Below are 20006 nucleotides of genomic sequence, written 5' to 3'. Positions count from 1 at the left end.
CCGCTCAAACCGACTCTGCCAAAACTGACTCTACTCAAACCGACTCTGCCGAGACCGACTCGACCCAAACCGACTCTGCCGCCGCCACACTCTGCCGCTGCCACACTCTGCTCTCCAAAACTGACTCGACTCAAATTCGCCCCGCGCTCGGCGCTTTATAGGCCGGCAGGAGAACCCATATGCAAATTTCTGGATCAGAACGAGCTCGGGGGTGGAGCCACGATCGCCCATTGGACGGAGAAAAAGGGGCGTGAACCTCCCCTGATCCTAGAATTTGCATATCTTGATTTTACTCCGACGCGCCTGGAGGCGGGGCCAAACCGCCCCGCGCTTGCTGATTGGACGGATCAGAAGTGGGCGTGTCGCATTCCTGATCCGAATTCTCCTCGGAAAGGCCGCATTTTGCACTCACGGTTCGGCGCGCGTCCCGTACGAGCCCAGGACAGCCTGACGCTCGGTGCTCCCAGGTGGTGCGGGAATGGCCACAGAAGGAGAGAGGTGAAGGTGGTGGAGGGTTTATGGTGGTGGTTTATGGCCATGGTGCCGTTTGGAATGGCGGTGATGCGATGTTTGCGGGAGCGAGTTGTGAAGGTAAAGATCGTGGCTGTTAGCGTTGTTGTTGTTGTTGTTGTTGTTGTTGTGAAGCGGCGTTGTGGCTGGTGGTTGTTGTGTGATGGCGGTTGAGACGTGGTTGGTTCAAAATAAAGATAGAACAGAAAAACAGCTATCTCAAAGGGTCGCAGCCCGAATGAATCACATTTATTCCCTCTAAACAATGGGTTTGGGGCTAACTACACATGTACTTACAGAGATATCTCACCTATGGGACCTGAATGGTGGTTTGTGAATTTCCACAACCGCAACACTATCATGGTATCTGAAAAAGTTGTGGACGGATTCGGACGAAACTTGGTGAACATATTACGTGTGTGACAAGGAAGAATTCATTCAATTTTGGTGAATATCCGAATCTGGATCCGATAATGTTTAAAGTGATTCTTCACCTTTGCAAGAGAGGGCTAAACTAATATATAGCACGATATCTTATAAAGTTGTGGACGGATTCGGAGGAAAGTTGGTGGACATGTTGGATGTGTGACAAAAACGGATTTGTTTCAATTTTGGTGAAGATCCGAATCTGGATCTGGATACGAGAATTATTTAATTTTTAAAGTGATTCTTCACCATAAGAGATTGGGTCAAAAACGATATATAGCATGATATTTAAAAAATGTATTTGGCCCAATCTGCTCTTATGGATAAGGCATTATGTGGCAGAGGTATACGCTCTACTGAGTGCCCTTCTAGTTTTGTGCTGAAATTAGCAATTACACTTTCATACATTTTTACTTGTGAAAAATATTCACACTAGTTCAAGTCGTGCGTCATAAACATAAACGATTTTTTTTTAAAAACAATTCAAAACAACTACATTGATGCTTAAAAATGACGTCAATAAAACTGACTTATGTGTTGAAACAATATTTTCTTCAAAAAATTCAAATGAATGTAAGTAATGATGTACAAGATCCTTATCATATATCAAGTATCCTTACCGTCGATAAGGTTTCAGAGAAGCGTCGTTTACACAACTCTCATAAGAACCCAGAGTATTTCTCCAACAGGCAATGCTGTCATAAATAATGTGCACCATAAGGTTGTGGTATAAAGGGAAATACAAAGAGGAGGGAAAGAGACACCACACCTCTTTGTCTCATCAGGCCAGAGCCTCCTCCCCTGGGGATTAAAACGCCCCCTTTGTCATGTTCATGAATGTCTCTTCTCTTTCTAAGTTTAGTTAAGTTCATAACTTTTCCAATTCTTAAGTTATACCAATCTAGTAAACAGAAGGACCATATTCTTAATCCAGCTTAACTCCTTAGTACCCTACCCATCAAAGAACATATCCATACGTGTATGCATTATTAACTGGTGTCAACCAAACAACATGTTGAAGGAAACGTGTTCATGGAAAAAAAATCAATCAAAATGTTTTCGATTCACAGAAATGAACTCCAGGCTTCTGAACCGAAACAACCTACCCTACCAAACTCACCTAACCCCTCTTACTTGTAGGTTACTGTGTTTGCTTCCCTCCTTTCTCTTCTTTACTCATTCATTCCCCTAATTGTTGTGTTGAAATGTGTCCCCACTGCCACACTGTTAGTTCATTTCCTTTTTACCCTGTTGCCCCATTCTTTCATGAGCCTTGACATTGTATTAAAAAAAAAATTCTCCTGGCTCTTTGAACTAGAATGTTGTTTGTTTGCACATCAAGGTTATCAGACTGATGGAATAAACAGAATAAATTCTCACTGACCTTCATAGTGATTGCTCAATAAACTATCTTTGAGCCTCGTTGTTTGTTTTTTTGTGGGCAGAATTCCCTTCCAATGGCAAGCTTGTGCACTTCACCCTCCCCACTGTTCTCTACAATCCAAAATATGCCGTGTCGGTCAACATGCCATATGGAAAACTGTGGCTCACATTCCAGCCTTCTTTCCTGTAGGCGCATACAATTAGTTATTATTCATATACTGTATAACACTTGAAAAATTAGCAATTGTTTAATGTTTATACCTTTACCAAGTCAAGCAACCTGCTCTTTCAATGCTGCACAGAGCAATATCATTTCCGCTTGTGGATTCGGTAGGTTTTTAAAATCTGTGTAAAACACTGTATTATCAGGATGTAGTAGGATTCCTGAGTCTGGGATTTATGGACCAAAAGTTTTTGACCTGATCACAGAACTAACAGAAGTGACATTTTAAAAATTCTGGTATCATTTTGCTAGTAACGGTTCCAAAAAATGCCAATGAAAATTAAAGATGGAGAGAATTCTATAAATTACATAAAGCTTTAGGATTTTAATTACGGAGATGACAAGTAAGGCTTTTGAAGGCTGGTGGGGTGGCCTAGACGTATGCACACTTGACTCGAAGCTGTCTAGCCTGGGTTCAAATCCTGAACCAGCTATTTAACGGTCATCCTCGTGTTTCACAGGTAGGGCAATGCATCAAGGTGTATGCCATCCCTCAGAGGGACATTAAACTGGGATGTTCATGAAATAAACATTCATGACACAAATATCTGTTGGCATAAGTTGTTTTTTTTCCATGCATATCACCTCAAACAAGGCATAACGTCACTCTCCGTAAGGGGCTAAGGGAAAGTTAGATAAAGATCAGGATAAAGCAAAACAAAATAAAAGAAACGAAAATAACAAGAAAACATCCAAGACACAGGAAGTAGCAGAAGTCAGGTGAAATGCGATGAATCATCAAAGATGTATTGACTCTCAAATTGGCATTCCTCTCAAAGCTGGATAGATCATAGGATAATGGGAGCATGTTATAGGTAGTGAATGCTAAAGCGAGACAGCACGAGGGATAAAACTATCTGCATAGCCTTTCGTTCTGCACTTGTATCAGCTATCGTGCGTGGGGGTGCAGAGATGGCAAACCGAGTCTTGCGCAAAACCCTTGGAAAGGAGGAACCAAGTTAGAAAGTCCAGCAGAACATCATGAAAATATCTGTAGAACAGCCAAAGAGGGCAACTGACCTACGGTGAGAGAGCGGTTGAAGAGATGAACCCATCTCCACAACAACCAGGTTAACTATGCATTTCTGGAGCCTATAAAGTCAAGATAAGTGGCAGGCTGGTGCTCCAGCCCAAATGTGGCAACAATTCTCCATGAAGGGATGTATAGTTGTCTTATACAAGTACAAAACAGCATCATGATGTAAATACCTCTGCGTTCAATAAAGACAACCAACTCGCTTGGGAGCACCCTGAGCAACACCAGAAATTAATGTACTTATCCCAAAGGAAGTAGGAGATGTTCAGACCAAGAAGCCAAAGCTCAGATGATTCTGTTAAGGTTGAAGACCCCATGTGCATAGAAGGAAAACACCTGTTTCTGTTGCGAGACACAGACAATTTAGTTTTCTTTGCATTGAAGGTTACCACCCAGTCATACTCCCACTTCAACACATTCTCCAAATCATTGTCCAGTGAATCTCCAACCTCATTACGAGTGGTGTTGAGTGAATCAGCAGATGTACAACAAAAGTGAGGAGTCATCAGCATACATGGATAGCTGAGACAAAACATTATCTGGAAGATCATTGATATCAACAAAGACAGCCCTGGGTAAGACCAGAACTTGTGGAGCAAGAAAGAGAAGATTAACCCGCAAATACCACCTTCATTTGGCGATTTGTAAGGAAATCCGAAATGATTGAATGCATCACTCTAGATACACCATACGACTGAAGCTTGTGGAGCAGACTCTTGTGCTACACCTTATCAAAGGCTTTTGAAATATCCAAAGCAATTAATCGAGCTTCACCATTGAGCTCCAATGCCCTGTTGAAATGATCCATAATTCAGAATATATCACCAGTAGAACTGGAATGGTGAAAGCTATGCTGGCAGTCAGTGAGTTCATTGTCCTCCAGATGGCTGAGAAGTTGTTTATTGAGGAAGCATTCAAATACCTTACTTATTACATGAAGCAGGCTGATGGGGCAATAGTTACTGAGTTCAGAATGCTCTCCAACACCCTTGAAAACAGGGACAACACAAGTCACTTTCCAGAATGAAGGAAACACCAAAGCAGACAAGCACAGGTTGTATAGCCTGGCAAGAATCAATGACAGTTCAGGACAACACATCTTCAATACAATCACAATCACATCAGGACCAGTCGTTTTCAAGGCATCTGGAGTACAAATAATTTTGGCAACCTTCTTCGGCGTGATAAATGGAACAGGAATATTAGTGTCTGTACGAGATGGAAAATGAGGAAGAGGGTGTCCCTGATCATTGAGGGTAGAATTAGAAACGAATCAATTTGAAAAGAAGTGAGCCTTATCCAGAGGTGAAGTAACAACATCAGGTCCATGAAAAAGAGGAGGTATAGAAGATTTATTGCAGTTGAGTACACTGTTGGCAATCTGCTAAAAGTCTCGAGAGCCAAGTCACTGTCATAATGGAATCGCCTCAGAAGCTGCATATTGCTGCTTAGCATCCTCAAGAACTCTTTTACGGAGGTTACTTGCTTTGAGGAACAGACATTTGGACTCCAGAGATCCTTGCACATGGTACTGCTTAAAATAGTGGTTACGATGAGCAATTGCTGATGCACAAGTTGGAGTGAACCGTGGATGGGAATGAACCTTTAATTGACAAATACATGAGGGAATATAAATGTACATACCAGTGCGAATCCATTGGGATATTTCCTCAGCAGCCATATCAGGACCAGGACGAAAAGCTGAGATCTGTGGCACATCAGCAAGGAAGGAACAAAATCCATCCCAATCAGCTTTCCCAAACTGAAACACAGTGCAGTGAAAAGGATGTACTGGAGTTTAGAATGAGGAGTAAGAGACACAAACAGAAACGGTGGAATGATCTGAGTTATCAATTGGAGGAAGGACATTGGCAACACAGTCACCAGGGTTAGAACACAAAGATAGATCAAGCAAGTATCTTCCATCAGAAGCACGATCAGGAATATGGGTGGGAAAGAAACAACTTGGGTGACATTTTGAGAGACTGAAAAATTAAAGGTATCGATACCAGGAGTGTCAGTATTACGAGCGTACCAGGCATTCCTTGCGGTGAACGTTGAAGTCACCAAATGCCATGATGTGTGCAGAAGAGTGGAGTGAAAAGAGAGCGATACAGAAAGATGAGGTGTTGTTGAATGCAGGAGAGCAAGGCGGAAATGCAAACTCGTGAAAGCCACTTTAAAGAGAATTTTCACGAGTTAAAGGTAGAGAGTCCTAAACATCGATACCAAGACCATGAGAAGGAGGGCGATCAAGTCTGTGAAAAATGTAACCAGGTAACTTGAAAGAAATGGAGGAGATGCCACTGTCCAACCGACACTCAGATAGAACCAACAGGTCAGGTGAGTTAAGCTGAACAAAAGATTGCACAGAAGAAAGGTTGCAGCAAAAGCCCCTGACACTGGAGAAACAAATATTCAAAGGATTTTAGCATCGCTGCACGCGGGCTGGTGGATTGGCATGTGTGGGTAGTAGATATCTGTTATTCCTAGATTGTATAACCATATTCTTAGTCGTAAAAACACATAAAACATCTAAAAGTAGTACACAATCTGAACAAGGAAGAAGAAGAAGAAGAAGAAGAAGAAGAAGAAGAAGAAGAAGAAGAAGAAGAAGAAGAAGAAGAAGAAGAAGAAGAAGAAGAAGAAGAAGAAGAAGAAGAAGAAGAAAATATCAGCCAGAGTTACCACAAACCAGTCCAAGACACTTAATAGGGTCACACACACTCATGCGAACACATTGTTTTAACAATGCCACTCTGATAAGAATTCATAAGATCCCACAGGGAGTCCTGGAAAAGAAAGATTTTCAGAATAACTCAGACAGGAGAAGACAAAGAAGAAAACAAGCATGAGAATAAAATGACGGACGAAGAAGAATAAGAAGAAAACTGGCTGGGGCCATTCACTTCATCCTGAAACAAGGAAAACCCTCTTCACAGGGCCACTGTGAAGGTGGGGGTGACTAGGCCATGTGGAAAAATAAATAAATTTCTGACCACCAAAGACTAACAAATCGTCTTCTCCCCATTGACCTGCCTGGCTAAGTAAGACCTGCCAGGAGCAAAGCTCCCACCAGTATAGCTCTCCAGGTCACAGGAGCGTGCATGCTTCCCCACTCCAATCAAAGTGGTAGTCACACTCCAGGAAGAAACGACAAAGATCGTCAAAAGAACTCCCATCATGTGCTACCTTTTTGGCTGCTGGTTGCATCATCGGTTAGGGGTGCAGCTATGCTGCTGATGCAGTGCCTCTATTACCAGTATACTGGTGCTTATTTCACCGACCTAAGAAGGACAACAGGCTAAGTCAACCCCCTGGTGTTAATTCAGTGGCCAACGGGGCTCAAACTCAGGACCCGAGGATCCCAAGCCACCACCCCAACCGCTAAGCTAACACCAGATATGTTAAAGAGTTGGTGGATGTTAAAGATCCCACAGTGTCCTTTGTGAAGAGGGGGTGAGTTGGGGGTGAGTTCGGGGTGAGTTCAGGGTGAGTTCAGGGTGAGTTCAGGGTGAGTTCAGGGTGAGTTCAGGGTGAGTTCAGGGTGAGTTCAGGGTGAGTTCAGGGTGAGTTCTCATCGGCACACTGAGCAAAATAATAATTCCTGCCTCGAGTTCCTGAGTTGGAGTAGTAACCCATTCAGGATTGTAGGCCAGTAATTGCTTCTGCAGCACCGATACTGGATAGGGCATGGCACATGAGGATGGTGATGATGATGATGATCATCATCATCGTCATCATGATAAGTACTGCTTGTTGTTCTCACCCTGCTGGGATAGAAAAACGATATTAATATCAGTCAGTGAGTCAGTGGTTAGAAAGAGCTTTATAGATTAGATATAGCTATTTATTTTTATTTTTTTGTATACCTTGTCGAGGCTTGTATGAGAGCTAACACACAACGCACATTAAGGGGGGCATGAGACAGGAGGGGAGGGAGTGGGAAGGACAAAATAGTGGGGAACAGAGACATTTGGAGATCTGTGGAAGGGAGAGGGATGGGGCGGGGAACACAGGGTATACAAGATGGACATTACAGGGACTTTCAGGAAGGAAAGCAGGGAATTTGAAGGAGGTGGGCTTGGGTGGATTATCAGGGGTAGAAAAGATTGAGGACTTGGATGGGGGATGATAAGAGGTGGTGGTGAACAGCTGTTTTGAAGGCCTGGAGGGAAGAATGGGATTGAATAGAGTGAGGGAGTTTATTCCAAAGGTGGGAAAAAAAGAGGAACGAAATAGTGAAGGTGAGCAGCGATTCGTGATTTTGGTAGTTTTACCAGAAGGGGGTTGTTGGCGGACCTTGAGCGCCCTGCGGAAATGTGGTGGGGACAAATTGCAGAGAGAGCAGGGGGGGGCGAGGCTGAAGAGGAGATGGTAGAAGACAGAAAGAACACCGACCTGCCTGCGGTTGAGAGAGTGAGAGGCCCAAAGACTCAGCCTCATCGCGGGAGATGCCAATGATCCGAAATGCCTTGGTTTCCACAGCGTAAAGCTGGGAAAGGTGGGAGGCAGGAGCACCAGCCCAGAGGGGAGAGCAGTACTCCATCAGGCTGCGGACAAAAGCTTTGTAAGTGGCCAGGAGTTCAGGTGGGCTGAGGAAGGACTTTGCACTCTGGAGGATTCCCAGTCGGTGACTGTCTTTGGAGGCCAGGTTGGAAATGTGGCTTTCCCAGGAAAGGTCATGGAAGATCGTGAGACCCAGAAGCTTGAAAGAAAGGACTTCTTCCAGAGGATTGCTGACAAAGTGGATGGGCGGGTTTTCTAAACGGTCCTTTCGGAGAGACAGAGTGAGAGTGTGAGATTTGTCCGGATTGAAAGACATGTTCCACGTGTTGGACCAATTTGTGATATGTCTTAGGAGATGGCTCTGATTTCATGTCTGGCATTTAGGTTCTCCATCCATTGTTGGGAGAGTAGAAGTAGCATGTCCAGGATAGAGTGACCTGGTTTGATTCCGAGTCGATGATCAGAAATCAAGCTATTGGAGAAGGGGAAGTATTTGATGTCTGAAGGGATGATGGATTCCATCACCTTGCTGATGATTTGGAGCAGACTGGTTGGTGTGTAGTTGCAGGGATCTGTTTTTGCAGCTTTTTCTGCAGAGCGGTAATGTTTGTTTATTTCCAAGCAGATGGTCGATGACCTTGAGTAAATGAGAGGGTGAATAGAACAGAGAGAGGGTGAGTAAGAACAGCAAGGCAGGTTTTTTGTACACGTAGGCTGATGCTGTCTGGACCAGTTACAGAATCTGAGTCGAGGTTTGACAGCAAGCTCTCGACCTTGTCAGGAGAAAAGGACACAGAGTCTCGGGACAGTTGGGTGTGACTTTGAAAGGTGGGTACAGAAAGCAATTGGTTTGGGAAACTATTTAGAAGCAAACACGGAGTTTAAGCATCCTGTTTTTAGCGCAATTATGAACGACACAAACAGCAGGTACAAAAAAACCTTAAATAATGTATTCAATAAAATGGTGTAAAAGACACTGCATCAATGTAAGTAACCTTCCAAAATGTTTTTTTCTGCGAACTTTTAAAATCTTCATTTTATTTCAATTTAACTCGGTAATTCAACACTGAAGAACACAAATCACACTTTAAAAACACTTCAGTTGAGCAGTTCTTGGAGAAAATATTTCGGGATTTTACGTCATCATGGCCAATCAAATTTGACGCTCGCAGACCCTGCCTATGTTCCTCTTTCTAAAGACTGCACGGGGTAATGTGTTCTATGAACTCTCGAATTAGCCCGTTCGCAATCACGTGTGTGTGTGTGTGTGTGTGTGTGTGTGTGTGTGTGTGTGTGTGTGTGTGTGTGTGTGTGTGTGTGTGTGTGTGTGTGTGTGTGTGTGTGTGTGTGTGTGTGTCTGTATTTGTCCGAGCCATAACTTTTCTACCATTTGAGCTTTTGTTATCAAATTTTCAAGAAAGCTTTATAATGAGAATATGGGGAAGACGAATTCATAATTTGATCAAAAGATCAAGTCATCATTATATAAAATCGTCATTGTTTTCCCAATTGACCTGAAATTTTACTTATCATTTGAGCTTTTGTTATCAAATTTTCAACAAAGCTTTATTGTGAGAATATGGAGAAGACAAATTATGAATTTGGTCAAATGGTCAAGAGGTACCCTTTAGCATATGGAACAAGTCAGAATACAAAACGGATGGGCTTTGCATTTTCAGATGCTTTCTCGTTTACCTTTGTGATGATAAAAATTGTATCCACCTCCAAGTCCAACAAGGACTTCACCTGCAGCTCACACAAGGATACACAGGGAACTTTGGCACAGGAGGCACAGGAGGCACAGAAGGAGGCCATTCAGCCCATCATGCCTGCACTGCACCAACCCAATATGGTGGTATTGTGAACCTTGAATTGACAAATACATGAGGGAATATAAATGTACATACCAGTGCGAATCCATTGGGATATTTCCTCAGCGGCCATATCAGGACCAGGACGAAAAGCTGAGATCTCCATGAAACTTCATGAAGTCTGCTGGGTACCCTTGTCTGTGTTTAGTTGTTAACTAAGTCAAGCCCCGATAAGCATCTGCTCTCTGTCTCTTTTCCTCTCACTCTGATTGATTTTTTTTGCCTGTTTAATTATCTATTTGCTTGTGATCATTTCGATTCATTTGGAATTTATTTATTTTTACCTCACGCAAATATAGTTATTTTTATTTATTTATTTTTACCTCACGTAAATATAAAGTTCTTTTTATTTATTTATTTTTACCTCACGCAAATATAGTTCTTTTTATTTATTTATTTTTACCTCACGTAAATATAAAGTTCTTTTTATTTATTTATTTTTACCTCACGTAAATATAAAGTTCTTTTTATTTATTTATTTTTACCTCACGTAAATATAAAGTTCTTTTTATTTATTTATTTTTACCTCACGCAAATATAGTTATTTTTATTTATTTATTTTTACCTCACGCAAATATAGTTCTTTTTATTTATTTATTTTTAACTCACGTAAATATAGTTATTTTTATTTATTTATTTTTACCTCACGCAAATATAAAGTTCTTTTTATTTATTTATTTTTACCTCACGTAAATAAAAGGTTCTTTATATTTATTTATTTTTACCTCACGTAAATATAAAGTTCTTTTTATTTATTTATTTTTACCTCACGCAAATATAGTTCTTTTTATTTATTTATTTTTACCTCACGTAAATATAAAGTTCTTTTTATTTATTTATTTTTACCTCACGCAAATATAAAGTTCTTTTTATTTATTTATTTTTACCTCACGTAAATAAAAGGTTCTTTATATTTATTTATTTATTTTCTTATTAATAAATTATTTGTCGATTTCCAACCTGTCCGTGTTTGTCCTTTCTTTCCATTGGTCTGGCATTGTCCGAACCTCGATAGACTGGGAGGTAATTACCACAGATTTGACCAATAATAGTCGACACGCACCAGCGGTTAAAACGCTCGGCCGCCATAATTAAAATATAATCAAGATAATATTGATGCTTTGCCGAGGGCACGCTCCCCATTCAGGTAACCACGTGACCTCTAGATAAACGGAATAATTAGACGGCGGACACTGGAACTCGTGGTTAACTGGGTGGCGTTCGTGGTTCTAAAACAACCCACCGTACCACAAGGTTAATTGTGAGCGGTGGCCTCAGGTCCGGCTCCACCGAGGATAACCGGGGATTAATTCCCCTGAGTGACAAGCTGGTGTCTCGGTATCCCCGGCCGCAACAATATAACATGAAGATTATCTGCATGAAAACCATATACATTGGAACCCAATCACCACGACCATTTTCGGTGTTTGTTTGTTTGATTTATATACACTCCTGCACCGCTGAACCGAACTAGCTTAAAACTGCAGCTTGTAGTCAGGGGTGAAAGAGGGAGTGGGAGTGGATGAAGGCTTTGAGGGAAACATGTGAAGGGGGTAGAGGGGAACGGGAGAAAGGTTGCTGAGTAGATCGATTAACCAGAGTAGGTTTGCTGTGAGGCGTGAGGGACAATGGGCCGCGTCTTGTGAAGTATTTCAAAGCATCGAGATCTTCGTTGTTGTGATGATGTGAGGAAAATAAACACAAAAGTTTTGATTGGACGGTTATTGCTGATGCTTGGCCAATCAGCGTCGTCCTTTTCCACACACTCTGATGTCGTGAATGGCGCAAGTCCGAACTCGGAGGTCGTTTGCGAATAATATTAGCACGATTTTCTTGAATGTTTATTTTGATATGAATACACCGTGTTAGTTCCTTTTTTATGTTACATTTTTTTTTGTTTCTCGTAAGATATTAATATTAATAAATATATATTGTGTGTTTCGAACCTGAGGTAAGTTGATAGATGCGGCGACGGAAAGGGCGGTGTGGAGCATTTTTTTCCTGCTGGCTGAGCTGGTCTCCCAATAGTTTCGTTCATCGACGTTTTTAATCTATTTAAATCTAAGTAAAAAAAAATTAAGCTAACATACAAATCTATAATTAAAGTGGATGTTATAAGAAAATGTATTTTGTGATGTTACAGCGTTATATTTTGTTGCAGCTCTCGATCTGGTTGAAAATGTATTGTTGCTGAGGCGTTGCGATGGCGTCGTTTCGCGCGCGGGACGCGAGAGAACAGGTCGAGCGCGAGATCGAGCAGATCGAAAGCGAGCTTCTGGAGCGAGGGGTGGACCTTCCTCAAAGTGACGATGAAGTCTCCACGACGTCCGACGCGACCTCTGTTAGCCTGTGCGCCCCTGCTGCTGACGGTGACCACCAAGGACCTTGTGCTGATTTTTTTTTTTATTTTTTTATACTTGTCTTACAATTTTAACTTGAGATGTATTTCTTGCACGTACAGCATAATATGTATGATTATTCTGCTGACATGGCTGTTGACAACCTCCCCTTCTCTCAGCAGCGGGAGATTCTTACCCATGCTTAGATGGCGAAGAAACATCATCACATGGAAATAAAGCACAGGTGAGAGTGTTATCCCACCTGAGGTGCAGCATCATCAGCTGTTCCAGTGGGCCATCTATTTTTGATCCCTTCCCGGTGCCTATAAAGATAAATCCACGATATCTTAATACTCTCTAGAGAACATTGTACTTTACGGTACTTCTACATATCGACGGTCCCCTGTGCCAGTGCGCATGCGCAGCCTGACCCGGAGCCAGGGATGTTGTGGGTGTTTCAACCTGTTCAATACTTGTTTGATTATTGTCGTTCCACGCTAATAAAGTGGTCGAACAAATTGAACTCTGTTCTTATTTATAATCAAACAACTTGATGCAGTCGAGTAAGGATCGTCGGTGCTAAGGAGGACACGACTGGGTGAAAACGGACCACGAGAACGTCGACAGTGAGTTTGGATTTCTCGGGTACTGTGCCCAATCTTCGCCCCCAGGACACTGTACACACGTGTGCATCACCGAAAATAGAACGTTTACTCCAGAATAACTGTTCCTATGGCGCCGGTGGAAGCAGAGTGCCCGATCGAGGGTTGTGACTATATGGCTACACACGCAGAGGCGGCAGTGGTGGCGGCCATGTTGAGTATACACGCCACTGTGCACGTCGCCGCCCCCAGGGCGGCGAGCTCGAATGCCAAGATGGAGAAACTCAAGCGTCCCTCCATAGCACTGGCCGGAACGGGCGAGGCCTGGTCGTACTTCATAACCCGCTGGGGCGAATACAAAACAGGTACTAAGCTTGTCGGACCCGACATAGTCGCGCAGCTACTGGAGTGCTGTGAGGAGGAGCTGAGAAAGGACCTCACTCGCGCGGCGGGTAGGATCCTCGTGGGCAGTGATGAAGAAGACGTCCTCGCCGCCATGAAGGCGCTCGCCGTCCGGACGGAGAACACGATGGTGGCTCGAGTGGCCCTGTCTAACATGCGGCAGGGACACGAGGAGCCCGTCCGGTCGTTCCACGCCCGCATCAAGGGGCAGGCGGACACGTGCAAGTATGAAATGAAGTGCACCAAGGCGGGGTGCAATCAGGTCAACGACTTCACGGAAGAGATATTGCGCAACGTGGTTGCCCGTGGCATCGCAGACCAAGCAATACAACTTGACCTACTCGGTGAGAAGAACCAGGACATGCCATTAAAGGACATGATAGAGTATATCGAGGCCAAAGAGTCTGGAAAACGCTCGGCATCGCGCCTGCTTGACACTCAGAGCACGGACGCGATCAGTAGTTCGTATCGGCGGGGAAAGCGACAGGACGTCCGCGCCAGAGTAGGAGCCAGGCCTAAAAACGGAAGGCCAAGCCCGAAGGAGTATGCATCTACTGCGGCGAGGTGGGCCATGGCAAAACGCCTCAATGGCGCGCCAGACGCGCCGAGTGCCCCGGATACGGTAAAAAGTGCCGGAAGTGTGGCCGCCAGAATCACCTCGACAAGGCGTGCCTGGGCGGCCGATCGGCAAGACCCCCACCTAAGGAGACCAACGGGATGTACGACGAGCAGACGGCAGCCTTCGTCGAGCTATGCACGGTCACCATGGCCAGCACAGAGGACGAAATGCGCGCGCTTCCCCTCGCTCACCACCTGTACGATGATGTGTGCGATAAGTGGATGAAACGCATATCCGACCCGCAGCCATACGTCAACCTCACTCTCACCAACAAGCGCGAGGATTACAAAGCGCTGGGTTTTAACCTCCTGAAACACACTCGCGCGGTAACCCTACCCGCTATGGCAGACACGGGGTGCCAGAGCTGCCTGATCGGCATTAAAGTCGCCCAACAAATGGGCCTGAGTACCGAGGACCTCATACCTGTTTCCATGACCATGAAGGCCGCAAACAACAGAGGAATTCGTATCCTTGGAGCCGTGGTAGTCAGATTCGCCGGTAACAGTGACGACGCTCGGAGATTGGAGACTCGCCAAATCGCGTACGTGACGGACTCTTCAGACCGCATAATCCTCTCCCGCGCGGCCTGCATGGACCTGGGAATGATCTCGGACAGATTCCCGACACTCGGAGAGGTGAATCTGACTACCTCGGAATTGTGCGACTGCCCGCGACGCGCGGAGCCGCCGACCAAGCCGACCGCACTCCCCATGCCAGCGACCGAGGCCAACAGAGAGGCACTACAGTCACATTTACTCAGGATGTATGCTCAGAGCACATTCAACACGTGCCCACACCAGCCACTACCGAGAATGACCGGCCCACCACTACGTCTTATGCTCAGTGAGAACGCGACACCGGTTGCCCATCACACTCCCATCTCCGTGGCCACATTGGCAAGATGAGGTAAAAGCAGGCCTCGACCAGGACGTTCGGCTCGGCGTGTTGGAGGAAGTACCCGTCGGCACGCCGGTGACATGGTGTCACCGCATGGTAATTTGCGCGAAAAAGAATGGCAAGCCGCGACGCACCGTCGACTTTCAGGCCTTGAACAAGCATGCGTTCCGCGAGACCCACCACACCCAATCCCCGTTCCACCAGGCGAGACGCGTACCTAACGGGAAGCGCAAGACAGTATTCGATGCATGGAACGGTTACCATAGCGTCCGCCTACACGAGGACGACCGCCACAAGACGACCTTCATCACTCCATGGGGGCGCTACCGGTACCTATCTGCCCCACAAGGGTATATGGCATCGGGGGACGGTTACTCACGACGATACGATGAGATCGTCGCGGACATTGGTAACAAGACCAAGTGCGTAGATGGCACGCTACTATGGTCAGACACGATTGAGGGGAGCTACTTCCAGGCGGTCCAATGGCTGGATATATGCGGCCGGAATGGAATCATCCTCAACCCGGAGAAGTTTGTCTTCAGCGCACCCACGGTGGACTTCGCGGGCTTCACCATCACCATGACCGACGTGCGACCGTGCAGCCGCTACCTGGAAGCAATCCACGATTTCCTACAACCGCGTAACATCACCGACGTCAGATCGTGGTTCGGGCTTGTCAACCAGGTGGCATACGCCTTTAGTATGGCCGAACGAATGCAGCCATTCCGGAAGCTCCTGAAAAGTGGAGAACGCTTCCAGTGGTCCATGGAGTTAGAGGACATATTCCGCGAGTCGAAAGACGTGATAGTACAAGAAATCGAACACGGTGTCCGCATATTTGACAAAACTAAACCAACATGCATCGCCACGGACTGGTCGAAGGAGGGAATCGGATTCTGGTTGCTTCAAAAGCACTGCCGATGCGTGCCAGTTAGACCATTCTGCTGCACTGATGGATGGAAAATAACCCTGGTCGGCAGCAGATTTACACACGCGGCAGAATCCAGATACGCGCCCATAGAGGGCGAGGCTCTCGCAGTCGCGGACGCCTTGGACAAGGCGCGCTACTTCGTACTGGGCTGCGAGAACCTGATCGTTGCGGTAGACCACAAACCACTGCTGAAACTCCTTTCGGACAGAGCACTTGACGACATACCCAACCCCCGCCTCAGGAACCTCAAGGAGAAGACCCTGCGTTATCGCTTCCGCATCATACATATCCCGGGCATGAAGAACAAGGCGGCAGATGCCATGTCTCGCAGGCCGGTTGGCACCACGCGACCTCCACTCATGAACCTTCCAGATGACAATGCCACCATAGCGACCCACCTCCAACCAAGCACGCACACCGACGTCCTGTCCCTCCTACGCCAAACTGAGCCGGAGTATGACGACGACGTCGAGGAGGACAACCTGGCATGGTGTGTCGCGGGCCTCGAATCATTGCGATCAGTAACATGGGATCGCGTCAGGGAAGCCACCAGCAGCGATGGCGATATGCACATATTGGAGGGAATGACAATGAACGGCATCCCCGACTCAAAAATCGAGATGCCAGAGACAATTCGCGACTATCACCAGTACCGCGAGAACATTACATCGACAGATGGAGTGATCCTATACAAGGACCGAGTAGTCATACCACCCTCACTCCGCGGCGATGTGCTGAGCGCCCTACACGCTGCCCACCAGGGCGTATCAATGATGACCGCCCGCGCAGAATCCTCTGTATTCTGGCCAGGCATGTCGGCCGACATCAGCGCCACTCGGAAAAACTGCGAACACTGCCACCGGATGGCACCATCACAGCCTGGAGCGCCACCAACTCCACCTATTCCGGTCATTTACCCCTTTCAGGCAGTGTGCTCGGACTTCTTTGTACACAGGGGTGCACACTACCTTGTGACGGTGGACAGATACTCGAACTGGCCGATCATCTCAAAGTCGACGGGTGGCGCCGCCAGACTCATAAACCACTTACGTCGCGCCTTCGTGACGTACGGGACACCAGAAGAGCTCGCGTCGGATGGGGGACCGGAGTTCACCTCCACCGAGACCAGGTCATTCCTGCACAGATGGGGCATACACCACCGCTTGTCATCGGTGGCCTTCCCTCACAGCAACTGTCGCGCGGAGATTGGAGTTAAGACAATGAAACGACTTATCACGGACAACACCAGCCCGCAGGGAGAACTTGACACTGACGCTGTGCAGAGAGCGATACTACAATATCGTAACACGCCTGACCCTGACACGAAGATCTCCCCGGCAATGTGTGTCTTCGGCCGCCCGATACGCGATTTCATCCCAATTATCCCTGGGAAGTACAGACCGCACGACACTTGGCATGAGACCCTGAAAGCGAGGGAGGAGGCCCTCCGCAAACGTCATATCCGCACAGCCGACACCTGGGCAGAACACACCAAACGCCTTCCGCCACTTGCTGTAGGGGACCTAGTCCGCGCACAGAACCAGACAGGATTCCACCCAAAAAAATGGGACAAGACAGGCAGTATCGTGGAGGTACGCCAACACGACCAATACGTGATCAAGATTGACGGCTCGGGCAGAGTCACACTTCGGAACAGGAAATTCCTGTGCAAGTTTAGCCCAGTTCGCAATGACCAGCTGCCACCCCGGTCTATCTATGATGATCTAGCAACCCGCATCACTGTACCTGCACCCGTTGTAACACTGCAACTGCCTGACCTCGACAGCGAACCCGTGACATCTGCGACGCCAACGGGGCCCACGCCGGCACTGACGTCAGTATGCACACCCCGGCGCAAGACGACACCCGTTTCAGACACGCCAGCAGCACCAGGACGAGGCACACCGAGGCGCGCGATCCTTCAGACGCCACCATCGGCCCCTGAAACCCCGAGAGCTTCCATCCCCACTGGGGCCCGATGTGACACCACCAGCACCAGCAATAGGTCAACGCCGATCCACCAGAGCGACCAGCGTGCCTGCCTGGCACAAGGACTACTCCATGGAATAGTCACACGATGGGCGATATAAACTTTTGTTCATTCATTAAACTTAATATTTTCTCAGCCTTTATCTATTAACATAATAAAGACTCGGAGGGAGATAGAGAACATTGTACTTTACGGTACTTCTACATATCGACGGTCCCCTGTGCCAGTGCGCATGCCCAGCCTGAGCCGGAGCCAGGGATGTTGTGGGTGTTTCAACCTGTTCAATACTTGTTTGATTATTGTCGTTCCACGCTAATAAAGTGGTCGAACAAATTGAACTCTGTTCTTATTTACTCTCCCCTTACTCCTCCACAGAGCTTCAGCAGTGATGAGGAGGAAGATGATGGTACAGGAGATGAGTTGCCGGAGGACATGCAGACCTGCATCTCCCTTAACTTGCTCTATCAGGAGCTATTGCAAGAGCGATTGCAGTGTGTGGATCAGCTTATAGCAGAGAATGAGGAACAGCAGGTTCGTGCAGATGGATGTCAAACCTTAAGGTCCTCTCATTAACATTGTGCAAGCTTGGTTTCCCACCACTTGGGATCGATGTTGCATCTGAATCTTAAATACGAGTACTCATGGGGTGTCCAGAGGTTGTATGCTGACCTTTCTTCGGTTGGCACTTAAATGATGATAATTGTACATCAACGTGGTGGTGACTACTGAGCACCTCTCCAGAAGGAGGTCACTTGACGTTGTTGAGCGTTGTTTCAATGACTAATGGACAGCCATAATATGGAATAGGCAAAGCCTAGAAGCGAACGTAGAATTCTTCTTGCATTCGCTTCTGACTTTACATAAAACTTGTTCACAACTGTATACTTGCCAACTATACCGTGGTACGTGTAAGCGCCGCACAGCTGATGATTTTGACGCAATTTCCGGTTACTTCGGCCTGGATTTGGGATCAGCGATCAAATAATGTAAATCACGATTAAAAAAATATTTTTGATGATGTGGGAGATATCTTTATTGAAATTAACTTTGGGGAAAAAAATAATTGAATAAATAAACGATCACTTCTGGTCAAGAATAAAATAAATTAAAAGTTCCTGAAAGAGTTTCAAAATCATTCCCGGTAATGTTAAATACAAAATAAACGCTTCCTGTCATGAAAAAAAATCGCTTTCGGAAGTATAAAATTAACTTTGGGAAAAAAAATAATTGAATAAATAAACATTTCCGGTCATGATCTCCCGGCATGCATTGTTCCCCATGCCAAAAACTGGAAACAAAAAAAAAACGGAAGCAAAATCGTCATAGGCAACGACACGGATTCACAATTGGCAGGGTATTGTGTTGTTTTTGTTGTTTCCTATTCTCTCATGTGCATGCGTTAAGTAATATTCACAAGATAGAAATAAAACCCAATCGTGTTTATACACTGCACAGCGTTTAACAACAACCGGAAGCAAAACGTCGTAGCTAACGACACGGATTCCAAATAGCCAGGGCTATTGTGTTGTTGTTGTTGTTGTTGTTGTTGTTTCCTATTCTCTCACGTGCACGCGTTAAATATTAAGCTCACTTCGTTCGCTATAAACACTTTGTGTCACTACACATATAATATGCCAAGCCTGGTGTTGGCTTGGTGGTTAGGGTGGCTGGCTTGGGATCTTAGCATTTTGAGTTTGAGTCTGTAGGCCGCTGAATTAACACCAGGTGGGGTTGACTCGGCCTGTCATCTTTCTGAGGTCGGTGAAATGAGTAACATTGTACTGGTATAGGGGCACAGCATCAGTGGCATAGTCATGCCCCAACAAAATGATAACGCTTCAACAAAACAGCCAAGCTGCCATACATAAGAAGAAGAAGATTACATGTATAGATCAAAGAGGCTGTGATGACCATGAAAAAGTAATTTCACAAGACAATGCAAGTATTGGGAATTTTGGCTATGGTACCAGCAAATAATAGTCTACTCTTTTTCAAAGATTCTCTTTAATGTCTGTGAGTACAAATGGACAGGACGGCCAGCTTGATATCCCGATTGAATTGATGTATATATACAGTCGATCACTGCTTGATCACGTGGTTACATTCCACCAGACGGTGTGAATGGCTGAAGCACGATTCAGATGTGATGGAAACGAATGGGAATAACAGGGTTTGGTTCCACGTATGTCCACGTGCAAGAAGACTTCGAAGTTTGATTGGCATACACTTCTGGTTCTGACGTTAATGTAGCGATAAAAATGAACA

At 45.7% G+C, this 20006-nt stretch overlaps 2 protein-coding genes and 1 long non-coding RNA gene across 17 annotated transcripts in view; 1 reads left to right on the top strand and 2 right to left on the bottom strand.

Annotated features, from left to right (window-relative positions):
- The window catches only part of CETP (cholesteryl ester transfer protein), a 101237-nt gene extending 99525 nt beyond the window's left edge, over positions 1-1712 (bottom strand). The window contains exon 1 of one of the 3 annotated variants that reach the window (XM_085894819.1): positions 1557-1712. The gene's annotated coding sequence lies outside the window, so the exon portion shown is untranslated. The remainder of the gene's footprint in view (positions 1-1556) is intronic. The other 2 variants (XM_085894820.1, XM_085894821.1) reach the window with 2 other exon arrangements.
- Positions 1713-2322: 610 nt separating this feature from the next.
- LOC147019942 (uncharacterized) lies at positions 2323-11604 on the bottom strand. Its single transcript, XR_015061582.1, has 4 exons — positions 9995-11604; positions 9783-9862; positions 5223-5286; positions 2323-2503 (listed from the first exon to the last, which is right to left on the bottom strand). It is a non-coding gene; the product is annotated as an uncharacterized LOC147019942 (long non-coding RNA).
- Positions 11605-11722: 118 nt separating this feature from the next.
- Positions 11723-20006, top strand: part of SNAPC4 (small nuclear RNA activating complex polypeptide 4) — a 176113-nt gene continuing 167829 nt past the window's right edge. For 5 of the 13 annotated variants that reach the window (XM_085894814.1, XM_085894811.1, XM_085894807.1 and 2 more), the window contains exons 1-3: positions 12084-12327; positions 12477-12541; positions 18117-18272. In XM_085894814.1, the coding sequence (XP_085750940.1) occupies positions 12162-12327; positions 12477-12541; positions 18117-18272 (387 nt within the window). In that variant the 5' untranslated portion in view covers positions 12084-12161. Of the gene's footprint in view, positions 11761-12076; positions 12328-12476; positions 12542-18116; positions 18273-20006 lie in introns of those variants that run through there. The other 8 variants (XM_085894817.1, XM_085894816.1, XM_085894812.1 and 5 more) reach the window with 6 other exon arrangements.

This window comes from Eptatretus burgeri, chromosome 9 (assembly GCF_056783735.1).
Source record: "Eptatretus burgeri isolate ZD-2024b chromosome 9, Ebu_testis_v1, whole genome shotgun sequence".
NCBI lineage: Eukaryota > Metazoa > Chordata > Myxini > Myxiniformes > Myxinidae > Eptatretus > Eptatretus burgeri.
Note: the sequence above shows the minus strand (reverse complement) of the source record. Positions and strands in the feature narration are given on the sequence as shown.